The 24,730-nt window shown below is 33.5% G+C and overlaps 3 protein-coding genes across 3 annotated transcripts; 1 reads left to right on the top strand and 2 right to left on the bottom strand.

The window, feature by feature from the left end:
• The first annotated feature begins 1,242 nt into the window (after positions 1-1,242).
• On the top strand, positions 1,243-3,838 carry LOC139901506 (small ribosomal subunit protein eS6-like). Its single transcript, XM_071884210.1, has 6 exons — positions 1,243-1,324; positions 1,411-1,475; positions 2,316-2,373; positions 2,461-2,569; positions 2,668-2,940; positions 3,387-3,838. Exons 1-6 carry the CDS (start codon positions 1,319-1,321, stop codon positions 3,623-3,625), a joined length of 750 nt encoding a protein of 249 aa, XP_071740311.1. The 5' UTR covers positions 1,243-1,318; the 3' UTR covers positions 3,626-3,838.
• A 562-nt stretch (positions 3,839-4,400) lies between these two features.
• On the bottom strand, positions 4,401-6,382 carry LOC139901505 (peroxidase 17). Its single transcript, XM_071884209.1, has 3 exons — positions 6,143-6,382; positions 5,664-5,855; positions 4,401-5,127 (listed from the first exon to the last, which is right to left on the bottom strand). The coding sequence occupies exons 1-3, from the start codon at positions 6,341-6,343 to the stop codon at positions 4,504-4,506; spliced, it is 1,017 nt and encodes a 338-aa protein (XP_071740310.1). The 5' UTR covers positions 6,344-6,382; the 3' UTR covers positions 4,401-4,503.
• A 2,763-nt stretch (positions 6,383-9,145) lies between these two features.
• On the bottom strand, positions 9,146-12,352 carry LOC139901507 (ras-related protein Rab11D). The gene is made up of 2 exons (XM_071884211.1): positions 11,897-12,352; positions 9,146-9,700 (listed from the first exon to the last, which is right to left on the bottom strand). The coding sequence occupies exons 1-2, from the start codon at positions 12,131-12,133 to the stop codon at positions 9,266-9,268; spliced, it is 672 nt and encodes a 223-aa protein (XP_071740312.1). The 5' UTR covers positions 12,134-12,352; the 3' UTR covers positions 9,146-9,265.
• Between the last annotated feature and the right edge of the window lie 12,378 nt (positions 12,353-24,730).

Here is a 24,730-nt window from a genome sequence, read left to right on the forward strand (position 1 = left end):
ATTGGATACATAATCCTCAAAACTTCGTCGTATGACCATAGCTATCGGACGTTGTGTTGCCCCCTTGTCAATTCATATGTCTTGTAGTTTTATGGTTTAATGTATTGTGTAGTCATATTGTATAGCTTGTGAGGGAGTAGCATTCTGTTCCTAGTCGTGATACTTATTGTTTTGAGTTGGTGTGCACTCATCAAATTTGTTCAGTGGTCTTGGGAGCATTGTATGGTTGTTTGTTTATATGAAATAAATAAATACTTCCTTTCCAAAAAATAATAATTATATACCTATACCTAAAAGACAAAGTCCAAATGAATAGTACTATTCCTTTTTCCACTTTTCGCAAACTTAACCCCCAACTTTTATTAAAATACAAATCGCACCCCCACTTTATACTCTTATTACAATACAAATCGCACCCCCACTTTATACGTATATTTTTTCCCAAATTTCACAAACTTAACCCCCTAACTTTTATTAAAATACAAATCGAACCCCCACTTTACTAACTTTTTTTTTACTAATATTCAATTTTCACAAACTTAACCCCCTAACTTTTATTAAAATAGAAATCGAACTCCCACTTTATACGTATATTTTTTTCAAATTTCACAAACTTAACCCCCTAACTTTTATTAAAATACAAATCGAACCCCCACTTAACTAACTTTTTTTTTTATAAATAAAACCCGAACGCTAAAAGAAGCAACTTTCACAAAAGGAACAACCCTTCAATGTTAGATGTCGAAAAAAATTCTTTTTTACAAAATAGATCAAGACTTTTTTTTTAACTCGCATTCAAAACGGAGCCCCCGGCGCGAAGCGAGGGCTCCACAACTAGTTTTTAACTATTAGACAAAAATGACGAATAGTAATCAGAGGTATTTTGGTCCTTTCACTTTTTTTTCTTACTTTTTCCTTCCTTTTCCCAAATAAAGCCCCCCAACTTTGTTTAAAAAATAAAACCGACCCCCCAAACAGGGGAGTAAAGTGTCAAATAACTATTTTCATAAAAAATCTTAACTAAAACTCCACCCAAATATTTAACGGGTCATATCTTCTCGTAATAATAATAATAATTAATAATAATAATACTCCGAATAATAATTATAAAAATAAATAACCCAAATACACTAAGCCCATCATGAAAGGTGATGTCCAACGGCCCAAACCAAAGGGTCCGGTCATGTTGTGTTTTGGTATTGGTATTGGTATTTGGTATACCTAATATATAAAAGGCAAAATCACACATCAAAAACCCTAAATCCATCTGAAACTTTTATTATATCGTCTTCTCGGCGGCTGTTTGTGTGCGAAGAAGATGAAGGTACTGAATCAACTACGCATACTTATTTAGCCTTTTATCATTAAAATGCAATAATTCGTTTGTTAATTCATTTTTAATTTGTGTAGTTCAACATTGCAAATCCAACCACTGGATGCCAGAAGAAGCTTGAAATTGACGATGACCAAAAGCTGTACGATTTCAATTACTAAATTTTTTTTTAATGCAAAATCAATTACTTATGTTACATTAATTCTATTCATTTTTGTAGCTAAGTTGTTTGTTATACTGTATGATTTTCATTTGTGTTCTGATTTATGCTCAAATTAGCACTGTATAAATTAGCAATTAGATTTACATTCATGAGTTTCTAGACGTTACGATTGTGTTTTAAAAAACTTTAGATTACAAACGTACTAATTATTAGCACACACTTTAATTTTCTAAATTATATTTATTTTTTATATGCAAAATCATTTACTTATGTTACAGTAGTTATATTCATTTTGTAGCTAAGTTGTTTGTTTTACTGTATGATTTTCATTTGTGTTCTGATTTATGCTTAAATTAGCTCTGTATAAAATTTATTCAGTTGAAAATATTAGGTTGTGTTATTTTTTAGTAATTAGATCTACATTCATTAATTTCTAGACCTTACGATAGAATTTTAGAAAACTTTAGATTACAAACCTTGATTTTAAAACACTAGCACACACTTTATTTTTTATAGATTATATCACTATTTGACTTCTGCTATAGTTTGCAAACTTTTGGAAATGATAATATATGTATGACTTTTACTTTAATATATTTAGGCAAGTGTGCCTAGATATGTGATATACCATAATATTTAGTTTTGTCTGCTGTAATTTGATTTCTGGATTTAATGGGCGTTATCTTATTAGGTTAGCTATACATTTTAGGTTGTCAAATCAAAGACAATACATTTTGTTGTTTGGTTACTATATTTTGTTTACTTGTTTTGATTTTGGATTTTTAGACTAATTATTGATTAATTGTTTAATTTGTATAGCCGAGTTTTTTTCGACAAAAGGATTTCTCAAGAAGTCAGTGGAGATGCACTTGGAGATGTACGCCTATTGTTTTGTATTCGTTTATGTCTTATATAGTTTCTATTACCACACATCAAATAAAAAAGATTCTATTTTTATTAACAGGAATTTAAGGGCTATGTGTTCAAGATAATGGGAGGGTGTGACAAGCAAGGGTTCCCAATGAAGCAGGGAGTGCTTACTCCAGGACGTGTTCGTCTTCTACTTGTTCGAGGTTAGTTAATTGCATGTTCCATTTTATAACTCTCTATGTACAGCCAACATGTATTCTTATGATTGATGATTAATTTTTTTTTTACGTTTAATACATAGGTACCCCTTGCTTCAGGGGATATGGAAGGCGTAACGGTGAACGTCGCCGAAAGTCTGTTCGTGGATGCATTGTCAGCCAAGATTTATCTGTTTTGAATCTGACTATTGTGAAGAAGGGTGAAAATGAATTGCCTGGTCTTACTGATGTTGAGAAGCCAAGGATGAGAGGTCCCAAAAGAGCTTCAAAGATCCGCAAGCTATTTAACCTCTCCAAAGAAGATGATGTCAGGAAGTACGTCAACACCTACCGACGCACATTCACTAACAAGGCTGGTCAGTCACTCTCAATGCTCCAATTATTTTCTTTTATTCTAATATATTTACCTGAATAAATTATTACTCGTAAAAGATACATAGGTCCAAGTGTGTTTTGTTGGGTTGGGTTCAAAATGATTAATTTATGGTCGGTTCTTTTATTAAATAGTTAGAACGGCACATATCCAGCTATTCATCAGAATTTGTATTTCTACTTCTTGATTCTGGATTTCATGGAAAATACATAATGGGAGGTCGTCTACAGCTCTGCTTATAGCTTTTATGATTGACCTGCTTACTACATAGACAACTTATATGGATTGTGGCTTGTTTCAGATTAAAACATCCAAATCGATGTTTTTATATGTTAATGATGATAATGATAATGGGCTGAATTTACCTTTTTATAAATGGTTTTGTTATATAAGCTATTGATTGCATTTATATGAAATTTGACTACACAGGAAAGGAAGTTAGCAAGGCTCCAAAGATTCAGAGGTTGGTGACACCTTTGACCCTGCAAAGGAAGAGGGCTAGAATTGCGGACAAGAAGAAGAGGATTGCAAAGGCTAAGTCAGAGGCTGCTGAGTACCAGAAGCTTCTTGCGAGTCGGTTGAAGGAGCAAAGAGAAAAGCGAAGCGAGAGCTTGGCTAAGAAGAGGTCTAGACTATCAACTGCTTCTAAGCCATCAATTGCTGCTTAGGCTGCAATAGGTTGGTGATGATCAAATTTGTTTTTGGATGTTAAATGTTGAATCTTGATGGTTTTGGATTTTTGGCCGATAAAGTTTGAATTTTAGAATTGTTATCGTTTTATTTTATGTACTCTAAAGAATGAGACTTGTATGGTTACTTCTTTATTCTAGCGTTATTATTTACCGCTAGACTTAAGTAGGTACTGGGAATCCTTTATATCATGCCTATAACGTCCATAAACTAAGATTCTAATGTGTCAGTGGGTCATTTTTTGTGTTAATTCCAAACTTATTTTAATGTGTCATTAGGTCACTTTTTGTGTTAAGTCAACTTAGAGGCTGTTTACTTATCAATTTTACCTATCGAATTAAGAGACAGATCAGATGTTTTAAAAGATGATACTTCATTATATGGAGTGTTAACATTGTTTATAGATAAATTTTGCTCATGCTTTTGAAGTTACCCCATTTTTTTGGTACTTTTTCTCAGTAATATTAGTTGGTTTGAGATTTGAGATAATCAGTGGAACAGTTATACGAAGATTTACAATAAACAGTGTTTAAACCTGATTATATCCTTTCTGATGGAAGTTGAGTTCTATGTAATTACCAATCAGTGACTTCAATTATATGCTTTGTCATTAATATTCGACCCGAGCTTCAGCTTTCATAATGAAGAAGACTTTATTAGGTTATTAAACTGTGTTTAAACCTTAGCCTAAGGTGGACTCAACTTCTATATTTTCATGGCGCAAGGATCATTTTGTGTGCATATCTAGATAAATTTTTATAAGTATAGCATTGTACTCCGTAAAAAGTAACTACATATATGACAAACTTTATGATGATAAAGTACATAATAATATATTTATATGATCAATATATGTTCAATAACTCAATACTTTTCGTTCTTTCAATCCTCCAACTACCGATTTCATCGGTGACAAGCCATTAACCACCCGACAGTTCTTCCGAACATCCCCGGGCCGCCCAGATTGCAAGTCTCCCATCTTTATCATCCCCTCGACAAAATCCTTAAAAAACTCCGATTGATTTTGACTATACCTTCGAACGTATTCTCTTGTTAACGGATAAGTATACAACGTTTCATCCGAATTCAAAAAACCTCTGCCATTAACCAAATCCTTAAAATACTGATTGTCAAAAATACGAGGCGTAAAGTCTAAATCACCGGTGACGTTCCCATCACCATCGGGAGGGCAAAGTTTGTCTAACTTTTGTCTGTACATAGGCTCGATAGTAGGATCAGGTCGGCCTGATCCCGATTGGTTGTATAGCCTAAAAACGATGGAGAAACAACGTCCATTACCAATTGAGTGAGAACCCGAAAGTGCTACTAGATCCTTGATTGAAAGGTTGAATCTTGCGAAAAGATCAATGAGAGTAGTTGCATTGGCTCTAGGACTCGGCATTATGTCATCCGCATCTTGTTGACTCGCAGTTAGACTATCTTTTCTTCCCAACTTCACTTCCCAATTCGGCCCTCCACTCTGGTTGAAACAAATATAAAACCGCAAAAACAAATAAACAAGCATCAAAATCTTGGGTCAATTTCGCAGTCTTAGTGTTGATGTCTTAGTGCTGATGTGACACTGCTATGGTTGTTAAAAAGTTCAATTTTGTATGTCATGATAGTAAGTGTTCTGACACTATTCGGATTATACTCGTGCCAAACACAGGTGCCAAACACAGCCAAACACAGCCAAACACACTTTAAATTGTATAATTTAACAAATATAGGCAATTGTTGGTAATATTTATCTTAGTTGTCCCCACCAAGTATCATATTTTGTTCATTAGCAAAAAAAATTACTTATCATGCTAGTCTTGCTGCAAAGTAAAGACACATTTCAAGGATGTGTTTCCAAAAGAACAAATTATCAGCTGCAACAAGCAATCAAAGTTCAAAACACCACTTGTATTTTGATCAGTAAATAAACTAGTTTATTATATTATATTAAATTATTATATGTCAATCAAATAATATAATTTCTTGTAATGTATAATGTAAATAAAATAAAAATACCAGAGCAACTGCATCTCTAGAGGCCATGATAATGATATCTGCACAAGAGACAGTTTGCGGGCAGGCCGTTTCTAACGCTTCCTTGATTTCATCGACAACCTCGTATGAACGCAACGAATTTATGTTTGATAACGACAGCTTCTCTCCAAGCATGGTCGGAGTATCATCCAACAACATTGAACCATCACATCCCTGTTCATTTTTTATTCCCAATTAAATTATCTTAACTTCTAACATGAATAAAAAAAAAACAGGACTCACAAATTAATATAATTCATAACTCCGATAATCAAACAGAATATTTGGTTCATGTAATTAAAGTACAATCAACATCATTTAATAATTTGTTTGAAATTGAATACATACTTCAACATGGGACAAGTAAAAAGGATAAAAAAATTTATGATAACATTGTTTTGTATTAAAAATTAATAAAATTGAGAATTGTTAACAAAAGATATGAATCTGAATATGCTTACGTTAACAAAACAATCATGAAACTGAAACCTCATGACAGAAGCTCCACTTCTAGGCTCTCTAATCATGGCTTTTTTCATAACGTCTCGAACGATGAGTTCCGCATGTGGGCACGATTTCGCGTAGTATCCGGGCTGTAGCAACGGCGTTACGGCAGCCGGAAAAAGAGAGAAGAAGAGGAAGGTGAGAAGTTGAAGACACATTTTTTATGAAAAAAGTTTCCGGGGGGAAGGTTGTTTTTGTAGTGTGTTTTTTAACTTTAAAAGGGTGTTTTTGATGAGATGTGGTTCATTGTATGGGTGAAACTTGGGGATAAGGTTTGTACAACACCCAATTTGTAATAATGTAATTTAATTTTAATTAAATACTCCTATATTGGTTAGTATCATAATGTTTGGAAATATGTATATCGATTCGCTATGTTATTATGTATATGTATAAATAAATATAAAATATAAAATATAAAATATAAAACTTCAGTTATGAACTTATCATTTATTACTATATTTTAACTCTTCTTAATCTTAATATATAAAATCTCGATTTATTGATTTTAGTCATTAAATTATTAGGGAGACCCGTTTATAGATAGCTTTTGTTTAGTTGTTTTCTAGGCGCGAGCTCCCCGTTTCTCCCATCGTTTTGTATTCTTGTTGATGGCGTTTTCTTTTGGAAAACAACCTCGGTTCTATTTGAGTATTCGTATTTTCGCCGGAAAAAAAAAAAAAAAAAAAGATACACTACTCGTTGGATTGTGATCGTAATGGTAAAGTCTGACTATGATACCATAAAAATCGTCAAAAATAGTCTTCGGATAATCCGATTAGACAATATACATTTAATCATAAATACTCCTCTCACTGAATAACATGAAAAGAAGAAATCCTAAATAAATTTTACCGTTAATAAAACTACTTAAAGATAAAACAAAATGATAAAACATTGAACCAAAGAGTTAATGGCTAAGGAGTATGGAGGTTGCCCTTCAAAGTTCAACCTATGAGATTAAAGGTTCAAGTTATGAGGAAATTATATATTAGTATTAGTATGAGATTAATAGTTTAAGTCAAGTGATGAGATAATTATATATATTTGAAGATTAATTCATGATATTGAGTGTGTGAGTTGTCTTTAAAAAATAATAAATTGTTTAAAAAATATATAAATTATTTATTGAAGCTACGTATCTACAATCTACAAATGTAAGTAATGTTTGAATTTGGGGACACCCCAAACCGTTTTGGTGTTTCATTACAAGAGAAGTGAAGTAACTTTGTCTGACTGTCTCCAAATAATGTAACATTAGTTAGGTACAATGTCACATATTCTTGTAGTGGATATTGAAAATGACACCAAAGTTATACCGGGCAGTACTCGTAAAGTAATTAATTTCAGTGTCAAAACTTGAAATTTTTTGTGGTTTACGTTTTAATATTTTCCCAAGTCTCGGACTTAATCTTTGCTAGTAGCATATCTTGATTGATTGATCAGGAATTATGTCAAGACAAACACAAAATAATCCGATTAGACCGCACACATCTTAATAAAGAAAAACATGCAGGGAAAACTCAAAACCTTGCTGTTTATATGTTACCGTAGCTCAAAAATGACACTTATGATACTTTGAGATGCTTAATTTGGTGTTTTTTTTAGCCATAACAGTGGAGATAATACAATTGAATGTCATAAAAAAGGAAAACTGAAAGTTAAACTACCAAGGTTGAAATTGGTCATGACAACAAATACAAACTTACAAATTATATATTATATATTATATACATATATCTAAAAGATAAATCGAAAATGAATAGTGGGAAATGAATAGTACTATTCATTTCTCTACTTTTCCCAAACTTCACCCCTTAACTTTCATTAAAAGATAAAGCGAAAATGAATAGTGGGAAATGAATAGTACTATTCATTTCCCTACTTTTCTCAAACTTCACCCCTTAACTTTCATTAACATACAAATCGAACCCGCACTTTATACGTATATTTTTTCCAAGATTTCACAAGCTTAACCCCAACTTTTATTATATACCTATATCTAAAAGGTAAAGTGGAAATAAATAGTACTATTCATTTTTCCACTTTTCCCAAACTTCACCCCTTAACTTTCATTAATATACAAATTGACCCCCCACTTTATACGTATATTTTTCCCAAAATTTCACAAGCTTAACCCCCTAACTTTTATTAAAATACAAATCGAACCCCCACTTTACTAACTTTTTTTTTTTTACTAATATTCAATTTTCACAAACTTAACCCCCTAACTTTTATTAAAATACAAATCGAACCCCCACTTTATACGTAAAGTTTTTTCAAATTTCACAAACTTAACCCACTAACTTTTATTAAAATACAAATCGAACCCCCACTTTACTAAATTTTTTTTTTAAATAAAACCCGAACGTTAAAAGCAACAACTTTCACAAAAGGAACAGCCCTTCAATGTTATGTCGAAAAAAATTCTTTTTTACAAAATAGATCAAGACTTTTTTTTAACTCGCATTCAAAACGAAACCCCCGGCGCGAAGCGAGGGCTCCACAACTAGTTATATTAGTGTTTATAATGGGAATGGTTAAAGATGGCAATCTGTCAGGTTGTTACAGGGTTTTGCAATTTTAGTGCTTATTGATATTTATCTAATTATTATTTATCTTAACTATAATAATGGAGTCGGTCCAATTATTGGACAACCTTCCATTATGGTGAGAAAATGTTCTCAAAGTTACATCATTCGAGTCAGTCTTTAAACATAATGACGGTCCCTTTACATTACATCTTTCGAGTCAACTCCAAAAACATTACGGTTATAAAATTTTCTCAAAGTTGGTGTCAATCTTTATCTTATCTTAATAGTTGATTCTATCACAATGTTTCAAAAAAGTGGAGCCATTTATTCAAAATAGAATCTATCTAAATTCTAAAGTGCCCATTAATAAAAGTAACAAACATGCGTTTTTCTCTGCAATCAGCCATACAACAAGACTTTGCACAATAATATCACCACCCACAAACAATAATAAAACAAAAAAGTTATCCATAACAAGATACCTTTAATGATAATAATAATCAATTCAATAACCAAAATTATAGTAATAATATGACTATTATGAATTTAAGAACTACAGCACATCTTCTTTTCGGGTATCACTTGAGCAGGACCCGGGACAATAATCTTCTTACCAGTAAGAGAACCCGCGTTCCCATTTTGTTCCTCACCCGCAGCAAGAGTTTTCTTGTTGACTATTCTGAAGATCTCGGTCAAAACCGTCAAGAATGCGTCCTCTACGTTAGTTGACTCGAGTGCTGATGTTTCTAGAAAGAACAATCCTTCATTCTGAGCAAACTCCTTAGCGTCTTCAGTGGGGACCGCACGTTGGTCTTCAAGATCACTTTTGTTTCCAATAAGAATGATGACAATGTTCTTATCTGCATGGTTACGTAGCTCTTCTAACCATCGTGGTATGTGGTCGAATGTTTGGCGTTTGGTTATGTCGTAAACCAACATTGCACCTACTGCACCCCTGTAGTATGCACTTGTCACGGCTCTGTACCTGCTCATCAACAAATTAGAAATTATTAATAGTGAGGTGGCAATTTCGACCCACTTATATGTGTGAGTCATTTAAGTTGATATTTACTTATCTGTAAGTAACGGGTCTCAAAAATCAGCTTAGAAGGAAAACCTTCAAGGTCACAATTTCGATTCACCTTTGTTCAAGTTTTATTGATGTACTTCATTAAAGTGATTTACGCAATACTGAATAAGTAATTGTAATAACTATTACAAGATAACCCACTGGTTGAACCTTGAGATTCTTGCAAGGGGTCTCAGGTTCAAATTTTGATGTGGCGAGGGAAGGATTTAGAACAGTCACGGGATAATTCAGTTAGACTGCATATATCAAATAAAAATACCCGCCCTACCATGTAACCCGGATAGAAAAAACCTTGTACATTGAATAAGTAGTTGTAATGAAAGTCAAACGGGTCATAGTAGATAAGTGTTTAGATGTAAGCTTTTGACTTCATAAATATGATGTTATTTTTAGTCAAATTATTCACTACTTTTATAGGTATGTTTTCGTGTCAAGAATATGCTCACAAATTATTCGTTTAGGATATCAAAGGGCTATGAAGATACAAAGTATGGGGGTGGTTAGTGGTTAGGTTTGATTAGATGATTACATATAAGTAATAGAAGAAGATGTAAGGGTGCAAACCAAAGTCCCACATCGGTCATGAGACAAAACAAATGTATGTATATAAGTGTAAGGGGAAGTCATTCTATCACCAATTGGTTTTAGAATAAGGATGGACTCCTGAGCTTATATTACAAGACATTGTGTTTGGGCTATGCGATCCTTACAATTTTACTTTTTATAGGGAAAATATAATTTCATATAAATAATTGATTTTACTTTTTGTATGGCAAAATATAATTTCATATAAAATAAACCAAGTTACATGGAATACAAACTAATAGACCAGGACATGCATTGATAAATTCTAAATTAGGTTGCAATCGTTTTATTAAATAGTTTTGTCAATGTGATATATTTTTGATTTGTGTAATAGCATGCTTATACAATTGCTGATTGTTTCATAAAGATTTCGATAATGTGAATAAGTGATATAAAAATGTTAAAAACGTTACTCTGAACTTATCAATTATCCAATCGGTATTGTAGGCTAAAAAGAGGAATAAGAATAAATAGTGGATGAACATTGACTGACATTTACCGACTTTGACCGACTACTAAGACGGTTTTAGGCGAAATAGGACAGGCTAGACATAAAACCGTCGCAACGGCCGGCGCAACCGTCGTTCGCAACTATGATCACATTAGGTGAAACAACTTTCAACACAAAATCTGTCATAAGCTACTTTTTTTAGCGAAAAACTTAAACTTTATAACCAAAGGATTTCATCAACCGATGAAAGAACCTATTAAACGATACAAAGAAAAGGCCCCAGCCACGCCTCGCCTTTAGATAGTGAAACTAAAACTAAACAAACCAAAAAGACTATCTATCTAAGGGCGAGTCGAGCCAAACAAAGCACCAAACCGGGCAAACAAACAACCAACCCTACAAACAAACGTACAAAAAGACAAACACCAACAAAGCACACTAAGAAACCTAAGCAAAGCAATGGACAAACCAAAACAACAGGGACACAAACGATAGCCAAACAAGCACCAAATAAACAAAGGCCATCTTAAGGATACCCAAGATCATCCGCGACAATTAAGGCTTTTTTTCCTCTCAAACCCGACTTCAAAAACTTCCCATCAACGTTCTCAAAAGAAACTGACTTTCCCGAACAGGAAAAAAAGGGAACAACTTAGGCGTTCCATAAAAGAAGACCTTCGAAGAGCCGGCGATTTTAAGCTAATAAGCATTTATTTCTCCAACTATCAATTTCCTATAAAAACTCCTTGTTTGCAGATAAATAAAATAACCAGACATCAATCCACCCAAAATGAAAATCATCTTCTTAAATCTAAAAGACTAAAACTATAAACTAAGTACTAGCTAGTCAAAGTCAAGATTTAAGTCAACAAACCCACACATTATCTGTACCTATGCATATACTTCCACCAACAATGCTAAATCAACTAAACACAAGATAGAAAGAAAAAAAAAAGATTCATACAAATTAACAACCAATTAAAACCCCATAATCAAAACCCATTATACTAAGTCAAAATATGATAAAGATGCAAACTTTGAGCTAAAAAAGGTACCTTTCTTGACCAGCAGTATCCCAGATCTGAGCTTTAACAGATTTGTGCTCAATAACAAGTGTTCGTGTCTGAAACTCAACACCAATAGTTGCTTTTGAATCTAAACTGAACTCATTTCTTGAAAATCGAGCAAGAATTTGTGATTTGCCAACTGCTGAATCACCGATTAAAACTACTTTGAAAACATAGTCTATTTTCTGACTGGGATCACTATATCCACCACCGCTAGCCATAGATCTACTTTATATGTGAGTGTTTGTTTATGTATGTATGTCTTGTTTGTTGGTTGGAGTTAAGGTGTAGATCTTGGGGAATATATGTAGAAGATGGTTGAATTGATTAAAGTGAGATTAATTTGATGGAGATGATTATGATTATTATACTATATCAACAAGAGGTTGTTGGGTATGTTTTGGACTTGTTCATCGAGCGGCTATCTATTAGATTTTGTTACCTTTGAATTTTCAATTTTGTTTATGAAAAAAACATACATCTGAATTCTCTGTAGTTTGTACTAGATTACTGTCCTTAGACTTTTTTTTATGTAGGTAATTCTTATCTTATGTACATTTTTTTTTTTCGGCGAAAAAAGAAGTATATTAAATAAACCTTCATCATAACAATGAAGATTAACAAGATACAACAATGCAAGAGACTATTGAGCTCGAAAAATACAGAAAATTTGAAAGAAAAAACAAAAAACAAACGAAAGCTCCTGATTGACATAAGAAGCCCAACTTGGAATGGGCTTAAGACCCCACTCGTTACAGGGCCCACTGGACAGCTGGACTTAAGATCCTTAACTCGATGAAAGCCCACCATTTACTGGGCTCGGGAGCCTAAAGAAACAGAAGACACTGACCCCAATTTTGACTAGGTTCAAGAGTCCAATAATTCAATCGACAATAAAGAACCGTCTTCCCATCTTGCGATTGAAGGTGAAAAATCAACAACGTAACCCCACAAATTCACCAACAAACACGAAGATACCCTTTGAAACAACTTCCAAATCCCATTTGAGGATTAATCGCAAGAGACAGAAAGGAAAATCCTAGGCTATTGAAAAATTAAGAAGACGAGAAACAATTGAGAAGGAGGTATGAAGTTGACTTGAATCCAGGCACTTGAAGCAACTGATTGATTGAAACAGTTGAAACGAGACACAATTGAAGCAGCAAATTGAATCAGTTGATACGTTGCACAGTTGAAGCAATCCCAAACCAAACTAATCTAGAAACAATAGTGAAGGTTAATGATACAGTCAAATTGATTGAGGCAGGGATTGGGACGGAATGATTAAAGAAAATACAGAGAGTTGCAGGATGAATCTTGTAAGATTGATCTGTGAGATGATGCGTACTCCATATGGGTTGAAGATTCAAGGCTTGTTTAATCTTCTGCCACGTTACTAAAAAGGACAGCAGAAAAATTTTAGTTCTTCATGTAAGAAATTTTCTTGGAAACAAATTGATGGTGTGACGATCGCTCCAAATCCATATGGACAATACGTCATTCATTGATTTCATTGCGAGGTATTTGACCTCTATATGATACGTTTTGTAAACATTGCATTCTTTTGAAAAGGCACACCATAAATGAATATTTAAATCAAAGATTTTCGACATCTGATGATTTCTACATATAGACAATCACCGTAAATAATAGTTTACAATAGTACTTCCGTTGACAATGCAGTCAAAATAAGATACATAGTGATGATTTGGTGAATGCAACGTTTCCTTGAAAAATATGCCATGTACGACTCCATGCACATAGCTTGTCTAACATATAAGCAAACAGCGGAAGACTTCTAGGAAACCTGAGAATAAACATGCTAACAAGTGTCAACACAAAGGTTGGTGAGTTCATAGTTTTAGTGTTTCGCATAATCTGTATATAAAGGTGGATCACAAGATTTCAGTTGTTTCATCCAGAAACGTTTATCAAAATATTCTACGAAATTGAGCACCCTGATAACTAAACTTAACGTATATATAATTTGTACCCTTTGTATAATCATCTTAATAATACACGCAAACCAGCGTGTACGCTTTTCAAATAGCATACGTCCGTTAAAAGGCTAGTGCTCTAGCTCGGACGGGGATATCAAGCCCTATGGATCCATATACTACTACTCGCGCCCACCAGTTCTTATAACCGGCAGTTACTAGTTACCAAAGCTAAGGGATTTTCGGTTCAAACTCAATATAGAATTTAGTATGTACTTGTGTCCATTGTTTAAAATAAAGTGCATGTATTCTCAGCCCAAAAATATATATTGCAAAAGCATTTAAAAAGGGAGTAAATGAAACTCACCTTAGCAGCACATAAAGTCGTTCACCGAAATGTGACTGAAACTAGGAATACCAAATAACCGTAGATCTCAACCTAGAGAACATATGTTGGTCAATAAATGTCTATCAAGCTAGGTCAGGTCATAGTGTATCACAATCCTAATGCTCGAGATCGACATACAAAAGTTATCAAAAGTCATTTCAAAAAGTCAATTTGACTCAATACTATAATTGAATGATCATGTCAATTGAAACATTTTAACATTTCACATAGTTTCCCAATTCTTGTAAAATTAAACTATAGTTTTTATAAGGCTTTAAAATATGATAAAACAATCAGTTTTGACAATTGCTCAACAAGACGAGACGTGCCTTATATAAGGATTCATTTACTCGGCTAGTAGTATTCAAAATCCAATTTATCAATTTCATAAACAGGTTGTTTAAATTATAATTGCAGATTCAAAAGCAATTTCAATTAATGTCAATCATAATTCAGTTGATCATATCTTTTAATTCGTTCATCGAAATTATACGATATCTAAATGAAAAGTTATTGATTTTTCGCCAGCTTTCCAAAAACATGCATATCATATACCTTTTATTAGTAATATATGTATTTAATTCCCGATTCATCATAAACTGTTTAACGACGAAATTTAGTATACTAGCATGCATAAACATATATACTCGAGCACTAGACATGTATACACTATTAATATATAAAAGATAAGATATGAATGCTCACGTATCAATATTGTGATTCAATATTGCAGGAAAGTACGTAGACGCAACAGAGATGATAAACACTAGGTTAGACTTGCGAATAATACTCATGAACATTATCCATAACCTCCATAGTTATAACCCATAGTTTCCTTAGCTCTATCCCGCTCGAAAACCCATTTTGAAAGTGACACGCTCATAACCTCGTCGTAGCTCTATCCCGGTTCCAGTTTTTCGAGTGTCCCTTCGTACGCTGAGAAAATTTGTAATTTACATTTTGGGACACGTACCTTTGTCAAAATATAGCCTTAAATTATCCCTAATTTATATCACTCAAAATATAACTTATACATTTGAGTGTTTTGGTCATTTACTTCTATAAATCATCGTCTCGCTATTTGTTAAAATACATTTTAAAATAGTATTTTACTGTAGCAAAGTTTTTTTAACTGTAGCAAATAGTGATTTCCGAAAACACTGTAGCTTTTCGGGTACTGTAGCAATTCGAAAATACTGTAGCAAATTAGTGTTTTACTGGTTCATCTTAAACATTTTAGTTAACTTATCTAAATATCAAACATATAATCAAACCAATAAGGTTAATGCACAGTATCATTTTCATAACACTTTGTTACGTTTTCAAGTTATAGCATATGTATCTATTTACATATAATTGTTCGCGAATCGTTGAGAAAAATTGAAGGGTAATTGAATAGTTCAAAATTTTGAGATTCAACTTCATAGACTTTGCTTATCGTGTCGGAAACGTTAAAGATTAAGTTTAAATTTGGTCAGAAATTTCCGGGTCATCACATTACCTCCCCGTTAAAGAAATTTCGTCCCGAAATTTGAGTGAGGTCGTCATGGCTAACAATAAAAATGTTTTCATGACGAATATGAGTTGATAAATAGAATTTTTATCACCGTTGAATAATATGGATAAAACAATCCAATTACTCGAAGCGTATGAGGGAAGTTATCGTAATAGAGTGAAATGGAGAATAGAGATTCGTTTTTAAATCTTGACGTAGTAACGATTGATTTCCGGAATTTAAGGAATAGAAAATCTTCATTATCTAAATAAGATTTGATTTTTTCGGAATTTGCGAAAATTAGGATTTTCTTTGATTAAATGCGTAATCTGCCTCGATTGCTATGTCTGATATTTCGCTATAAATTGACCTCTTCCGTTTCATTTATTTTCACCACTCCTATAATCTTCTTCCTTATTTAATACTTCTTAATAGATTGTGAAAATGCTTCATCCAGTTCTGATTCTTGATATACTCCTAACTTTCATATCTATCATTCTTCTTTTTCATCTGCCGCCGGAGAAATCTATTCACTTTTACTATACTCTTGGCTTTATAGTGTTTTTAGTTCTCTAGTGTCTTTACGTTGCAATACTTATTGATATTCATGGTTTGTAATTTATGTGTTTTTATCGGGCTTTATATTCTCCGTTATATTTCGAAGCTTCATGCTTTCGTTCTCTCTTCCCGCCTTCAAGTCAAGCGAATAATGGTTCAGAATTCGTAGGTATGGATTTTGAAATGAACATAGTTAATGTTCTAAGAAGGGAATTGTAATGGCACGATCTTGATTTGTCAAATTACCAGAATATTCGGAAAAGACCGAATCATCAAGAAATATATTTTCTTGATATATTTAGAGATTATATAGAATGAAAGAGTTATGTAACATGGTTCATGATGAGGGTGAGATCTGTGAACCTTTATCACGTTCCATTAGAAACTCAGCATGACTTACTGTAATATAATCACGTTACTCAAGTGTCATTATATTATACTAACTCATGCTTCAGTTCCCAACACTACTTCAAAACATTCATATTTTAAACTTGAAGGTTTCAGAATTTAGAAACTAAAATAGTTTCTTTTATGATGTAATACAGATAGCGCGAAGTGGTAATGATTTCAGATAAGAATGGTTTCGAAAAATATCTTCAGAAATATGGAGGATATTTATAATGGAAGATTCGAAGATATCTTAGAATATTTAAGATAAGATGATGATGAAGAATATTATCCGCAAGGGTTTTAGAGTAAGGAGCAAGGTATTCGCTAAAGACTTCATTAGAAACAGAATCATCAGGATTCTTTAAATACAGAGTTTGGTTCTTGTATTTGTCCTTGGTTTCCTTTATGGTCTGCTCAATCCGTTTTCCAGTTCCAAACCTTCTCTTTTTCTGTGCTTTTCCAACACACTACTCTTTATCATCAAACTTTCGACTGTTAAAGTCGTTTATAGTTTTTGCTGCTTCATCAGCATTTTTCCAAAATTCAGAGGACTAGTTTCACAGTGTGAGGTGTTTTTCAGAAACTTCACATTCGAAGTAAGTAAGTCTAGGAGATAGACATTATATGTATATATATAACTGTTGGCGTAGAATTGCTGCGAGATTCAAAATACTGATTGCTAATTCCTGGTAGTTGGTATGGCAATTATTGTTACAAGATGTGGATGAGTATATGATAGGGTTTCTATGAGTATAATGATTTTTCGAAACATCAAGGATAAATGAAGTTGTTGGTAAATTTACTGCTAATGTGGTGGGACATGAAAGGTTCCCCGATAACAAGAACTTATATGTCTTTGTTACAATAAGGTTAATCTGAAAAGTCGAAGTTGACTGGTTGGAAGTGTGATAAAACTGGATACTTTGAAAAGGGATTGCAAAATTATTTTCGGTAATAACAATGCTAAAGGATCTTTCACAGTTTTGAAGTCAAAGTATAGCTTTGAAAGATGTAGAGATCTAAGAATGATGTCACTTGTTAAATCTTGACTTGGATTATGTTCTGTCAGAATATGTAATCAAATTTGAATGAGGATGGTTGCTTTGATTTTTATAAAAGAATATATATTGTTGTGAAAGTAGTGAGTATAGTTGATGATTTGTTGAATCAGAATCGAAGAATTTAACATATTAATTGTGAATTTATATATCTCTCGGGTATTACCTACCCGTTAAAATATTCTCACCATTAACAGTTTGTACAAAAGAATTTTCTTAATTACAATCTTTATGAAAATATACCTACATATATATTTTCCTTAGATGTAATCATGGATTTAATGAGTTAACATAATATTAATCTCATCTGGTTTTCGACTAGGACTAGAATATATAATCTCTAAAACTTTCAGAAACTACATATTCTCTGCAAAATATTTCTTCGATGAAGTTATGAATCAATACTTCATCGTTTGTTGTTGTTGGTATTCCTTGGTATCTATGGTGCGTATGACGTTGATGTTCGAGGTACAGATTGTGATGTTGAGGTGTGGGATGCGGATGTTGTTGTTGGTGGTGGTGATGGTACTGTTGGTGTTGCTGATGGTGGTACTGTTGCTGTCGGTGCTGCTGCTGGTGCTTGTAACCTTTGCACCACATTCTCTGAAGCCACTACCCGAGTGCGAAGCTCGTTGACTTCTTCTATTACACCTGGGTAATTTTCGGTTCGAACGAGTGGACGAATAAGATCTAGAATTTGAGATAATATATAATCGTGATGAGACACTCTGGAAATGAGAGAGAAAATGGTGTCTTGAATAGGTTCACCGGTAAGTGCTTCAGGTTCTTCGCCAAGAGGGCAATGTGGTGGATGGAAGGGATCACCTTATTCTTGTCTCCAATGACTAAGCAGGCTATGAACCCATCCCCAATTCATCCAGAATAGGTGATGGCTGATTGGTTGATCCATTCCGGTTACACTGTCTTCGGAATTCAAGTGAATATCCATATCGGAATAGTTGTCGGAGTTTAAAGAATTTGAACTAGATACGGGATCCATCTTGTATAATTAGGGAGATGATTTTTGATATGAATTAGATTATAGAATTTAGTTTGGTATTCTTCAATACATAATTTACATATGTATATATAATACCAAATTCCATAAATCACGGAGAAATTTTCGGAAGGTGTCAGGAAAAGTTTACAGTAACAGATACGCTAAGATATGAATTTTTGTCTATACACTATTTATGCAATAAATACAGGAAAACATGTCTAGACTTAAGAATGATAAGCATGTAATTTCTGACAAGAAATGATAGGCAAAACTTTTGACATGCAGACACAGTCGAAGTCCAGACTTACGAATGTATCCTAACAACTATCAGTTAGACATACTAATGCAAGACCTGGTTCACTAAGACCAACGCTCTGATACTAACTGTGACGATCGCTTCAAATCCATATGGACAATACGTCATTCATTGATTTCATTGCGAAGTATTTGACCTCTATATGATACGTTTTGTAAACATTGCATTCTTTTGAAAAGGCACACCATAAATGAATATTTAAATCAAAGGTTTTCGACATCTGATGATTTCTACATATAGACAATCACCGTAAATAATAGTTTACAATAGTACTTCCGTTGACAATGCAGTCAAAATAAGATACATGGTGATGATTTGGTGAATGCAACGTTTCCTTGAAAAATATGCCATGTACGACTCCATGCACATAGCTTGTCTAACATATAAGCAAACAGTGTAAGACTTCTAGGAAACCTCAGAATAAACATGCTAACAAGTTTCAACACAAAGGTTGGTGAGTTCATAGTTTTAGTGTTTCGCATAATCTGTATATAAAGGTGGATCACAAGATTTCAGTTATTTTATCCAGAAACGTTTATCAAAATATTCTACGAAATTGAGCACCCTGGTAACAAAACTTAACGTATATATAATTTGTACCCTTTGTATAATCATCTTAATAATACACGCAAACCAACGTGTACGCTTCTCAAATAGCATACGTCCGTTAAAAGGCTAGTGCTCTAGCTCGGACGGGGATATAAAACCCTATGGATCCATATACTACTACTCGCGCCCACCAGTTCTTATAACCGGCAGTTACTAGTTACCAAAGCTAAGGGATTTTCGGTTCAAACTCAATATAGAATTCAGTATGTACTTGTGTCCATTGTTTAAAATAAAGTGCATGTATTTTCAGCCCAAAAATATATATTGCAAAGGCATTTAAAAAGGGAGCAAATGAAACTCACCTTAGCAGCACATAAAGTTGTTTACCGAAATGTGACCGAAACTTGAAATACCAAATAACCGTAGATCTCAACCTAGAGAACATATGTTGGTCAATAAATGTCTATCAAGCTAGGTCAGGTCATAGTGTAGAACAATCCTAATGCTCGAGTTCGACATACAAAAGTTATCAAAGGTCATTTCAAAAAGTCAATTTGACTCAATACTATAGTTGAATGATCATGTCAATCGAAACATTTTAACATTTCACATAGTTTTCCAATTCTTGTAAAATTAAACTATAGTTTTTATAAGGCTTTAAAATATGATAAAACAATCAGTTTTGACAATTGCTCAACAAGACGAGACGTGCCTTATATAAGGATTCATTTACTCGGCTAGTAGTATTCAAAATCCAATTTATCAATTTCATAAACAGGTTGTTTAAATCATAATTGCAGATTCAAAAGCAATTTCAATTAATATCAATCATAATTCAGTTGATCATATCTTTTAATTCGTTCATCGAAATCATACGATATCAAAATGAAAAGTTTTTGATTTTTCGCCAGCTTTCCAAAAACATGCATATCATATACCTTTTATTAGTAATATATGTATTTAATTCCTGATTCATCATAAACTGTTTAACGACGAAATTTAGTATACTAGCATGCATAAACATATATACTCGAGCACTAGACATATATACACTATTAATATATAAAAGATAAGATATGAATGCTCACGTATCAATATTGTGATTCAATATTGCAGGAAAGTACGTAGACACAACGGAGATAATAAACACTAGGTTAGACTTGCGAATAATACTCATGAACATTACCCATAACCTCCATAGTTATAACCCATAGTTTCCTTAGCTCTATCCCGCTCGAAAACCCATTTTGAAAGTGACACGCTCATAACCTCGTCGTAGCTCTATCCCGGTTCCGGTTTTTCGAGTGTCCCTTCGTACGCTGAGAAAACTTGTAATTTACATTTTTGGACACGTACCTTTGTCAAAATATAGCCTTAAATTATCCCTAATTTATATCACTCGAAATATAACTTATACATTTGAGTGTTTTGGTCATTTACTTCTATAAATCATCGTCTCGCTATTTGTTAAAATACATTTTAAAATAGTGTTTTACTGTAGCAAAGTTTTTTACTGTAGCAAATAGTGATTTTCAAAAACACTGTAGCTTTTCGGGTACTGTAGCAATTTGAAAATACTGTAGCAAATTAGTGTTTTACTGGTTCATCTTAAACGTTTTAGTTAACTTATCTAAATATCAAACAGATAATCAAACCAATAAGGTTAATGCACAGTATCATTTTCATAACACTTTGTTACGTTTTCAAGTTATAGCATATGTATCTATTTACATATAATTGTTCGCGAATCGTTGAGAACAATCGAAGGGTAATTGAATAGTTCAAAATTTTGAGATTCAACTTCATAGACTTTGTTTATCGTGTCGGAAACGTTAAAGATTAAGTTTAAATTTGGTCAGAAATTTCCGGGTCATCACAGATGGGTAATTGGTTTGGAAACCTTTTGAGACCACGGGTGATCCATAAGGCGAGCCTCACGGCTTTTGCTCGGTGTTGGGTGCACTATCATCTTTCATGCTATCCATTAACACCCCAAAATCAAAAATCTCCTCTTTGTAAGTTAATTTTTTCGCCCCAAATTGAATTCTGTTGATTTTACTTTTTTGTAAGTAGCTTCATTCCTGACAATGTGGTTAATCTCGCTCGTGGTATCGAACATATCGGACAGAATTAAAATATCTTCGACCCATTTGTTTCCATTTTCAGGAGTAATTTTCTTGTTACTATGGGTTTTGGAAGTTTGAACAGGAGGGATAGGGTTATCTGTGGGATTACAACGAGTACTAATTTTTTCACAAGATGACTTACAGCTACTTCCAATACACTGATCTATTGAAGAATCATTTGCAGGTTGTGAGCTTTAGCAGCAAACGAAGAGACATGATTGAGAAAGGAATTGTTTCTTGCAGGTGACTTGTTCAAATTGAGTTGGGAGTAAGGACAGTTTTTTGGTGATTTTTGTATAAGGGTAGGGTAGTCATTTTTATTTAAAACAAATGTCTTTTCTTGTAAAGGGGATGTAGCGGGTGAAACCTCCTCACAAGTTGACTTGTCATGTACTTTTACTGTACTTTTTGAAGAAAATAAAGAGGCTTTGATCTCCTTTTCTGACTTAATGACCGTTTCAGATTTTTCCCTTTGGGATCTAACAGCCCTGGTTACCTTCTCAATTGAATTGTGAATCTCTTTTTGTTTAGTTTCTATTTTAGGGGTGAATGACTTTTGTGGAGTTTGAAATTTCAAATTGTCTACACCAACGTAAACTTCACCCTCCTCCCTTTGAGTTTCCATTTCCGGTGAATTAAATTCCGGCGCCAGATTAACATTAACAGAATTTTTTGTTTTTAGATCTTCTAAAGCTTTGAGTGCCAAATTTGGAGCTTCGTTATATTCTTCGATAACTTTCTCACTGACTGATTCAATCAATTCGTCTTCAATAACTTCTTCAACCCATAATTTGCAATTAGAGAGGTTCTCTATGTTTTCCCATTCGTACTTGTTAATCAACCCAGGATCATCAGTTTCAATCATAGCGTGCATAACATCGGTTCGTATAAGTCTATGTGATAAAGTATCAACATGAATTACCCTTCCAAAGGATTGAGCAACATCCATTGTACTGTTTGAAGAACAACAATCAAAGGGAATACCTCTTATTGCCAATTTGGTAATTCTAAAAAACTTATTCTTCCTATTAACCAATGGGATTACATCTAGTAAATTCTAGTTCATTCAGATTTGGTCCCATATTCATTTTTTAAAGCTTTCTTCATCACTACAATGCACGATGTAGCCATATGACCCCCAAGAAGAAACAGATTTAATGGCTATCATCATACTCTTTAGCCATTTGAATAATTTGAGAGCCTTGATGGGTTTATTATCGACAATAAGAGCAGACCATTTTAACCGCTCACTAGATTGTTGATTAGGGGACAAGACAATTTTGGGATTCGGTTTGTACAGCTTAGATGGAATTTGTGTATTGTTATCCATGGATGGGTTAATAAACATCTCTTTTTTAGCATACCCAACGAAAATGAACCTACCGTTGATAAGTGTACCGTTCATAACCTGGACCACATTAGATACCTGTAATTGGTTTACAAATTTGACGAAGGCAAAAGAACGATCTTGTTTCCATGAGATCCCTTCGATTGAGCCGAACCTTTGCAAAGCGTTGTTGATTATGTTTGAGTTTGTAAATCTTGACAAACCGCCCAAAAAAACTGTCGATTTCTTTGGGAAAATTGGGTGTTTCGTGTTTTGGAAAGAATTGTGAGGGATTTGTTGATTAATAGGAATTGAATTAGGGAAAGAAGGTTTAAAGTTTTGTGAATTTATTTGGTGATTTTTGGATGAAGGATGAGTTTTAGGTGCAAGTTGAATATTATGAGAGAAAAGGGGATTCACCATTTTTCTGTGAATTAGGTTGGTGACAAGTTGAAATATCGATGGATTAATGGTGGTGATGTGGTAGTGTAGTGGTGGTAAGAGAAAAAAATTCAAGATATCCAGACGTTAAAGTTGAACATCGGGACACGAAGCTTATGATTTAGTATATGTTATAGTATACACATTAATGATTTAGAGTATCTTTGAATGAAATTAGCTGGAACGGAAGCTTATGAGCTAGAGCTGAAGCTTATTTTTGAAGCCGGTAGCTAGAGCTTATTATATTTTATAAGTGTTTAGTAAGCTAGGTATAACTTATTTTTCAATTCATAAGCTCTACTTTTTTTCATAAGCTACTACAACTAGCTTATTTTTTAAGAGCTTATGATTTTCATAAACTATATTTTTTTTTGTTTACAAAACAAAGCTTATGACTTGAAGCTTTTAAAATCATAAGCTCAAGCTTCTATAAGAGCACTCTCATCCATGACGGTCCGTCATGGATAAACTGACTGCCACATCAGCACCTTCTCTCCTCCTTCATCCCATGACATACCAAAGACTAAACGTTAACATCCATGACGCAATGTCATGAAAAAAAATTAATTTTTTTTATTAATTAAACATTACATTATTATAAAAACAAATACAAATAAAAATACGAAATATAAAATTACAACAATTTAAAACAGATAAATACATAAAATAAAAACAACAATTTATTTTATTAAAAAACACATGGAGTACAATACACTGAAACTAAAACAATAAACACTAATCACGATGCGGGAACTTGCTCGAGTACTTTCTCGCTATATCACTCGTAGCTCGCATCAACAACTCGTACTGCTGGTGGAATGTCGGAAGACAACGGTTGCGAAAGAAGTTTCAAACTTTCCAACATTACAGTAGTGTCGACTTGCTCTTCCAACTTTCTAGTCCTTTTCTCAGCCTCCTCTCTTATCGCCCTCATCGTCTCTTGCGTCGCGGTTGCGGAATTATAAACCGCATCCCTAGCATCATCCGTTGAACAACGAGATGCCGCATCCGACGATCTAGAATGTAACACCCCAGCTTAACATGACCACAATATTGTCCGCTTTGCCCGCAGGCACACGGCTTTTTCTTGGCGACCACACACGAGAAGCACTTTTCCAAGAGGTCACCTGTGACGACCCGGGAATTTCTGACTAAATTTAAACTTAATCTTTATATAGTTTTGACACGATAAGCAAAGTCTGTAATGTTGAGTCTCAAAAATTTTGAACTATT

Source organism: Rutidosis leptorrhynchoides, chromosome 3, assembly GCF_046630445.1.
Source record: "Rutidosis leptorrhynchoides isolate AG116_Rl617_1_P2 chromosome 3, CSIRO_AGI_Rlap_v1, whole genome shotgun sequence".
In the NCBI taxonomy this organism is placed as follows: domain Eukaryota; kingdom Viridiplantae; phylum Streptophyta; class Magnoliopsida; order Asterales; family Asteraceae; genus Rutidosis; species Rutidosis leptorrhynchoides.

What these genes read in the sequence shown, in the direction of transcription:
- LOC139901506 (XM_071884210.1), top strand. An exon ending in TCGTCTTCTACTTGTTCGAG is followed by an intron (nt 2,570 to 2,667) that starts GTTAGTTAATTG and finishes TTTAATACATAG; the next exon opens with GTACCCCTTGCTTCAGGGGA. An exon ending in CACATTCACTAACAAGGCTG is followed by an intron (nt 2,941 to 3,386) that starts GTCAGTCACTCT and finishes TTGACTACACAG; the next exon opens with GAAAGGAAGTTAGCAAGGCT.
- LOC139901505 (XM_071884209.1), bottom strand. Translation starts at nt 6,343, where the DNA reads ATGTGTCTTCAACTTCTCACCTTCCTCTTCTTCTCTCTTTTTCCGGCT. An exon ending in TTCATGATTGTTTTGTTAAC is followed by an intron (nt 5,856 to 6,142) that starts GTAAGCATATTC and finishes AAAAATGAACAG; the next exon opens with GGATGTGATGGTTCAATGTT. An exon ending in CTAGAGATGCAGTTGCTCTG is followed by an intron (nt 5,128 to 5,663) that starts GTATTTTTATTT and finishes TGTTTCAACCAG; the next exon opens with AGTGGAGGGCCGAATTGGGA.
- LOC139901507 (XM_071884211.1), bottom strand. Translation starts at nt 12,133, where the DNA reads ATGGCTAGCGGTGGTGGATATAGTGATCCCAGTCAGAAAATAGACTAT. An exon ending in CTGCTGGTCAAGAAAGGTAC is followed by an intron (nt 9,701 to 11,896) that starts CTTTTTTAGCTC and finishes ATGAGCAGGTAC; the next exon opens with AGAGCCGTGACAAGTGCATA.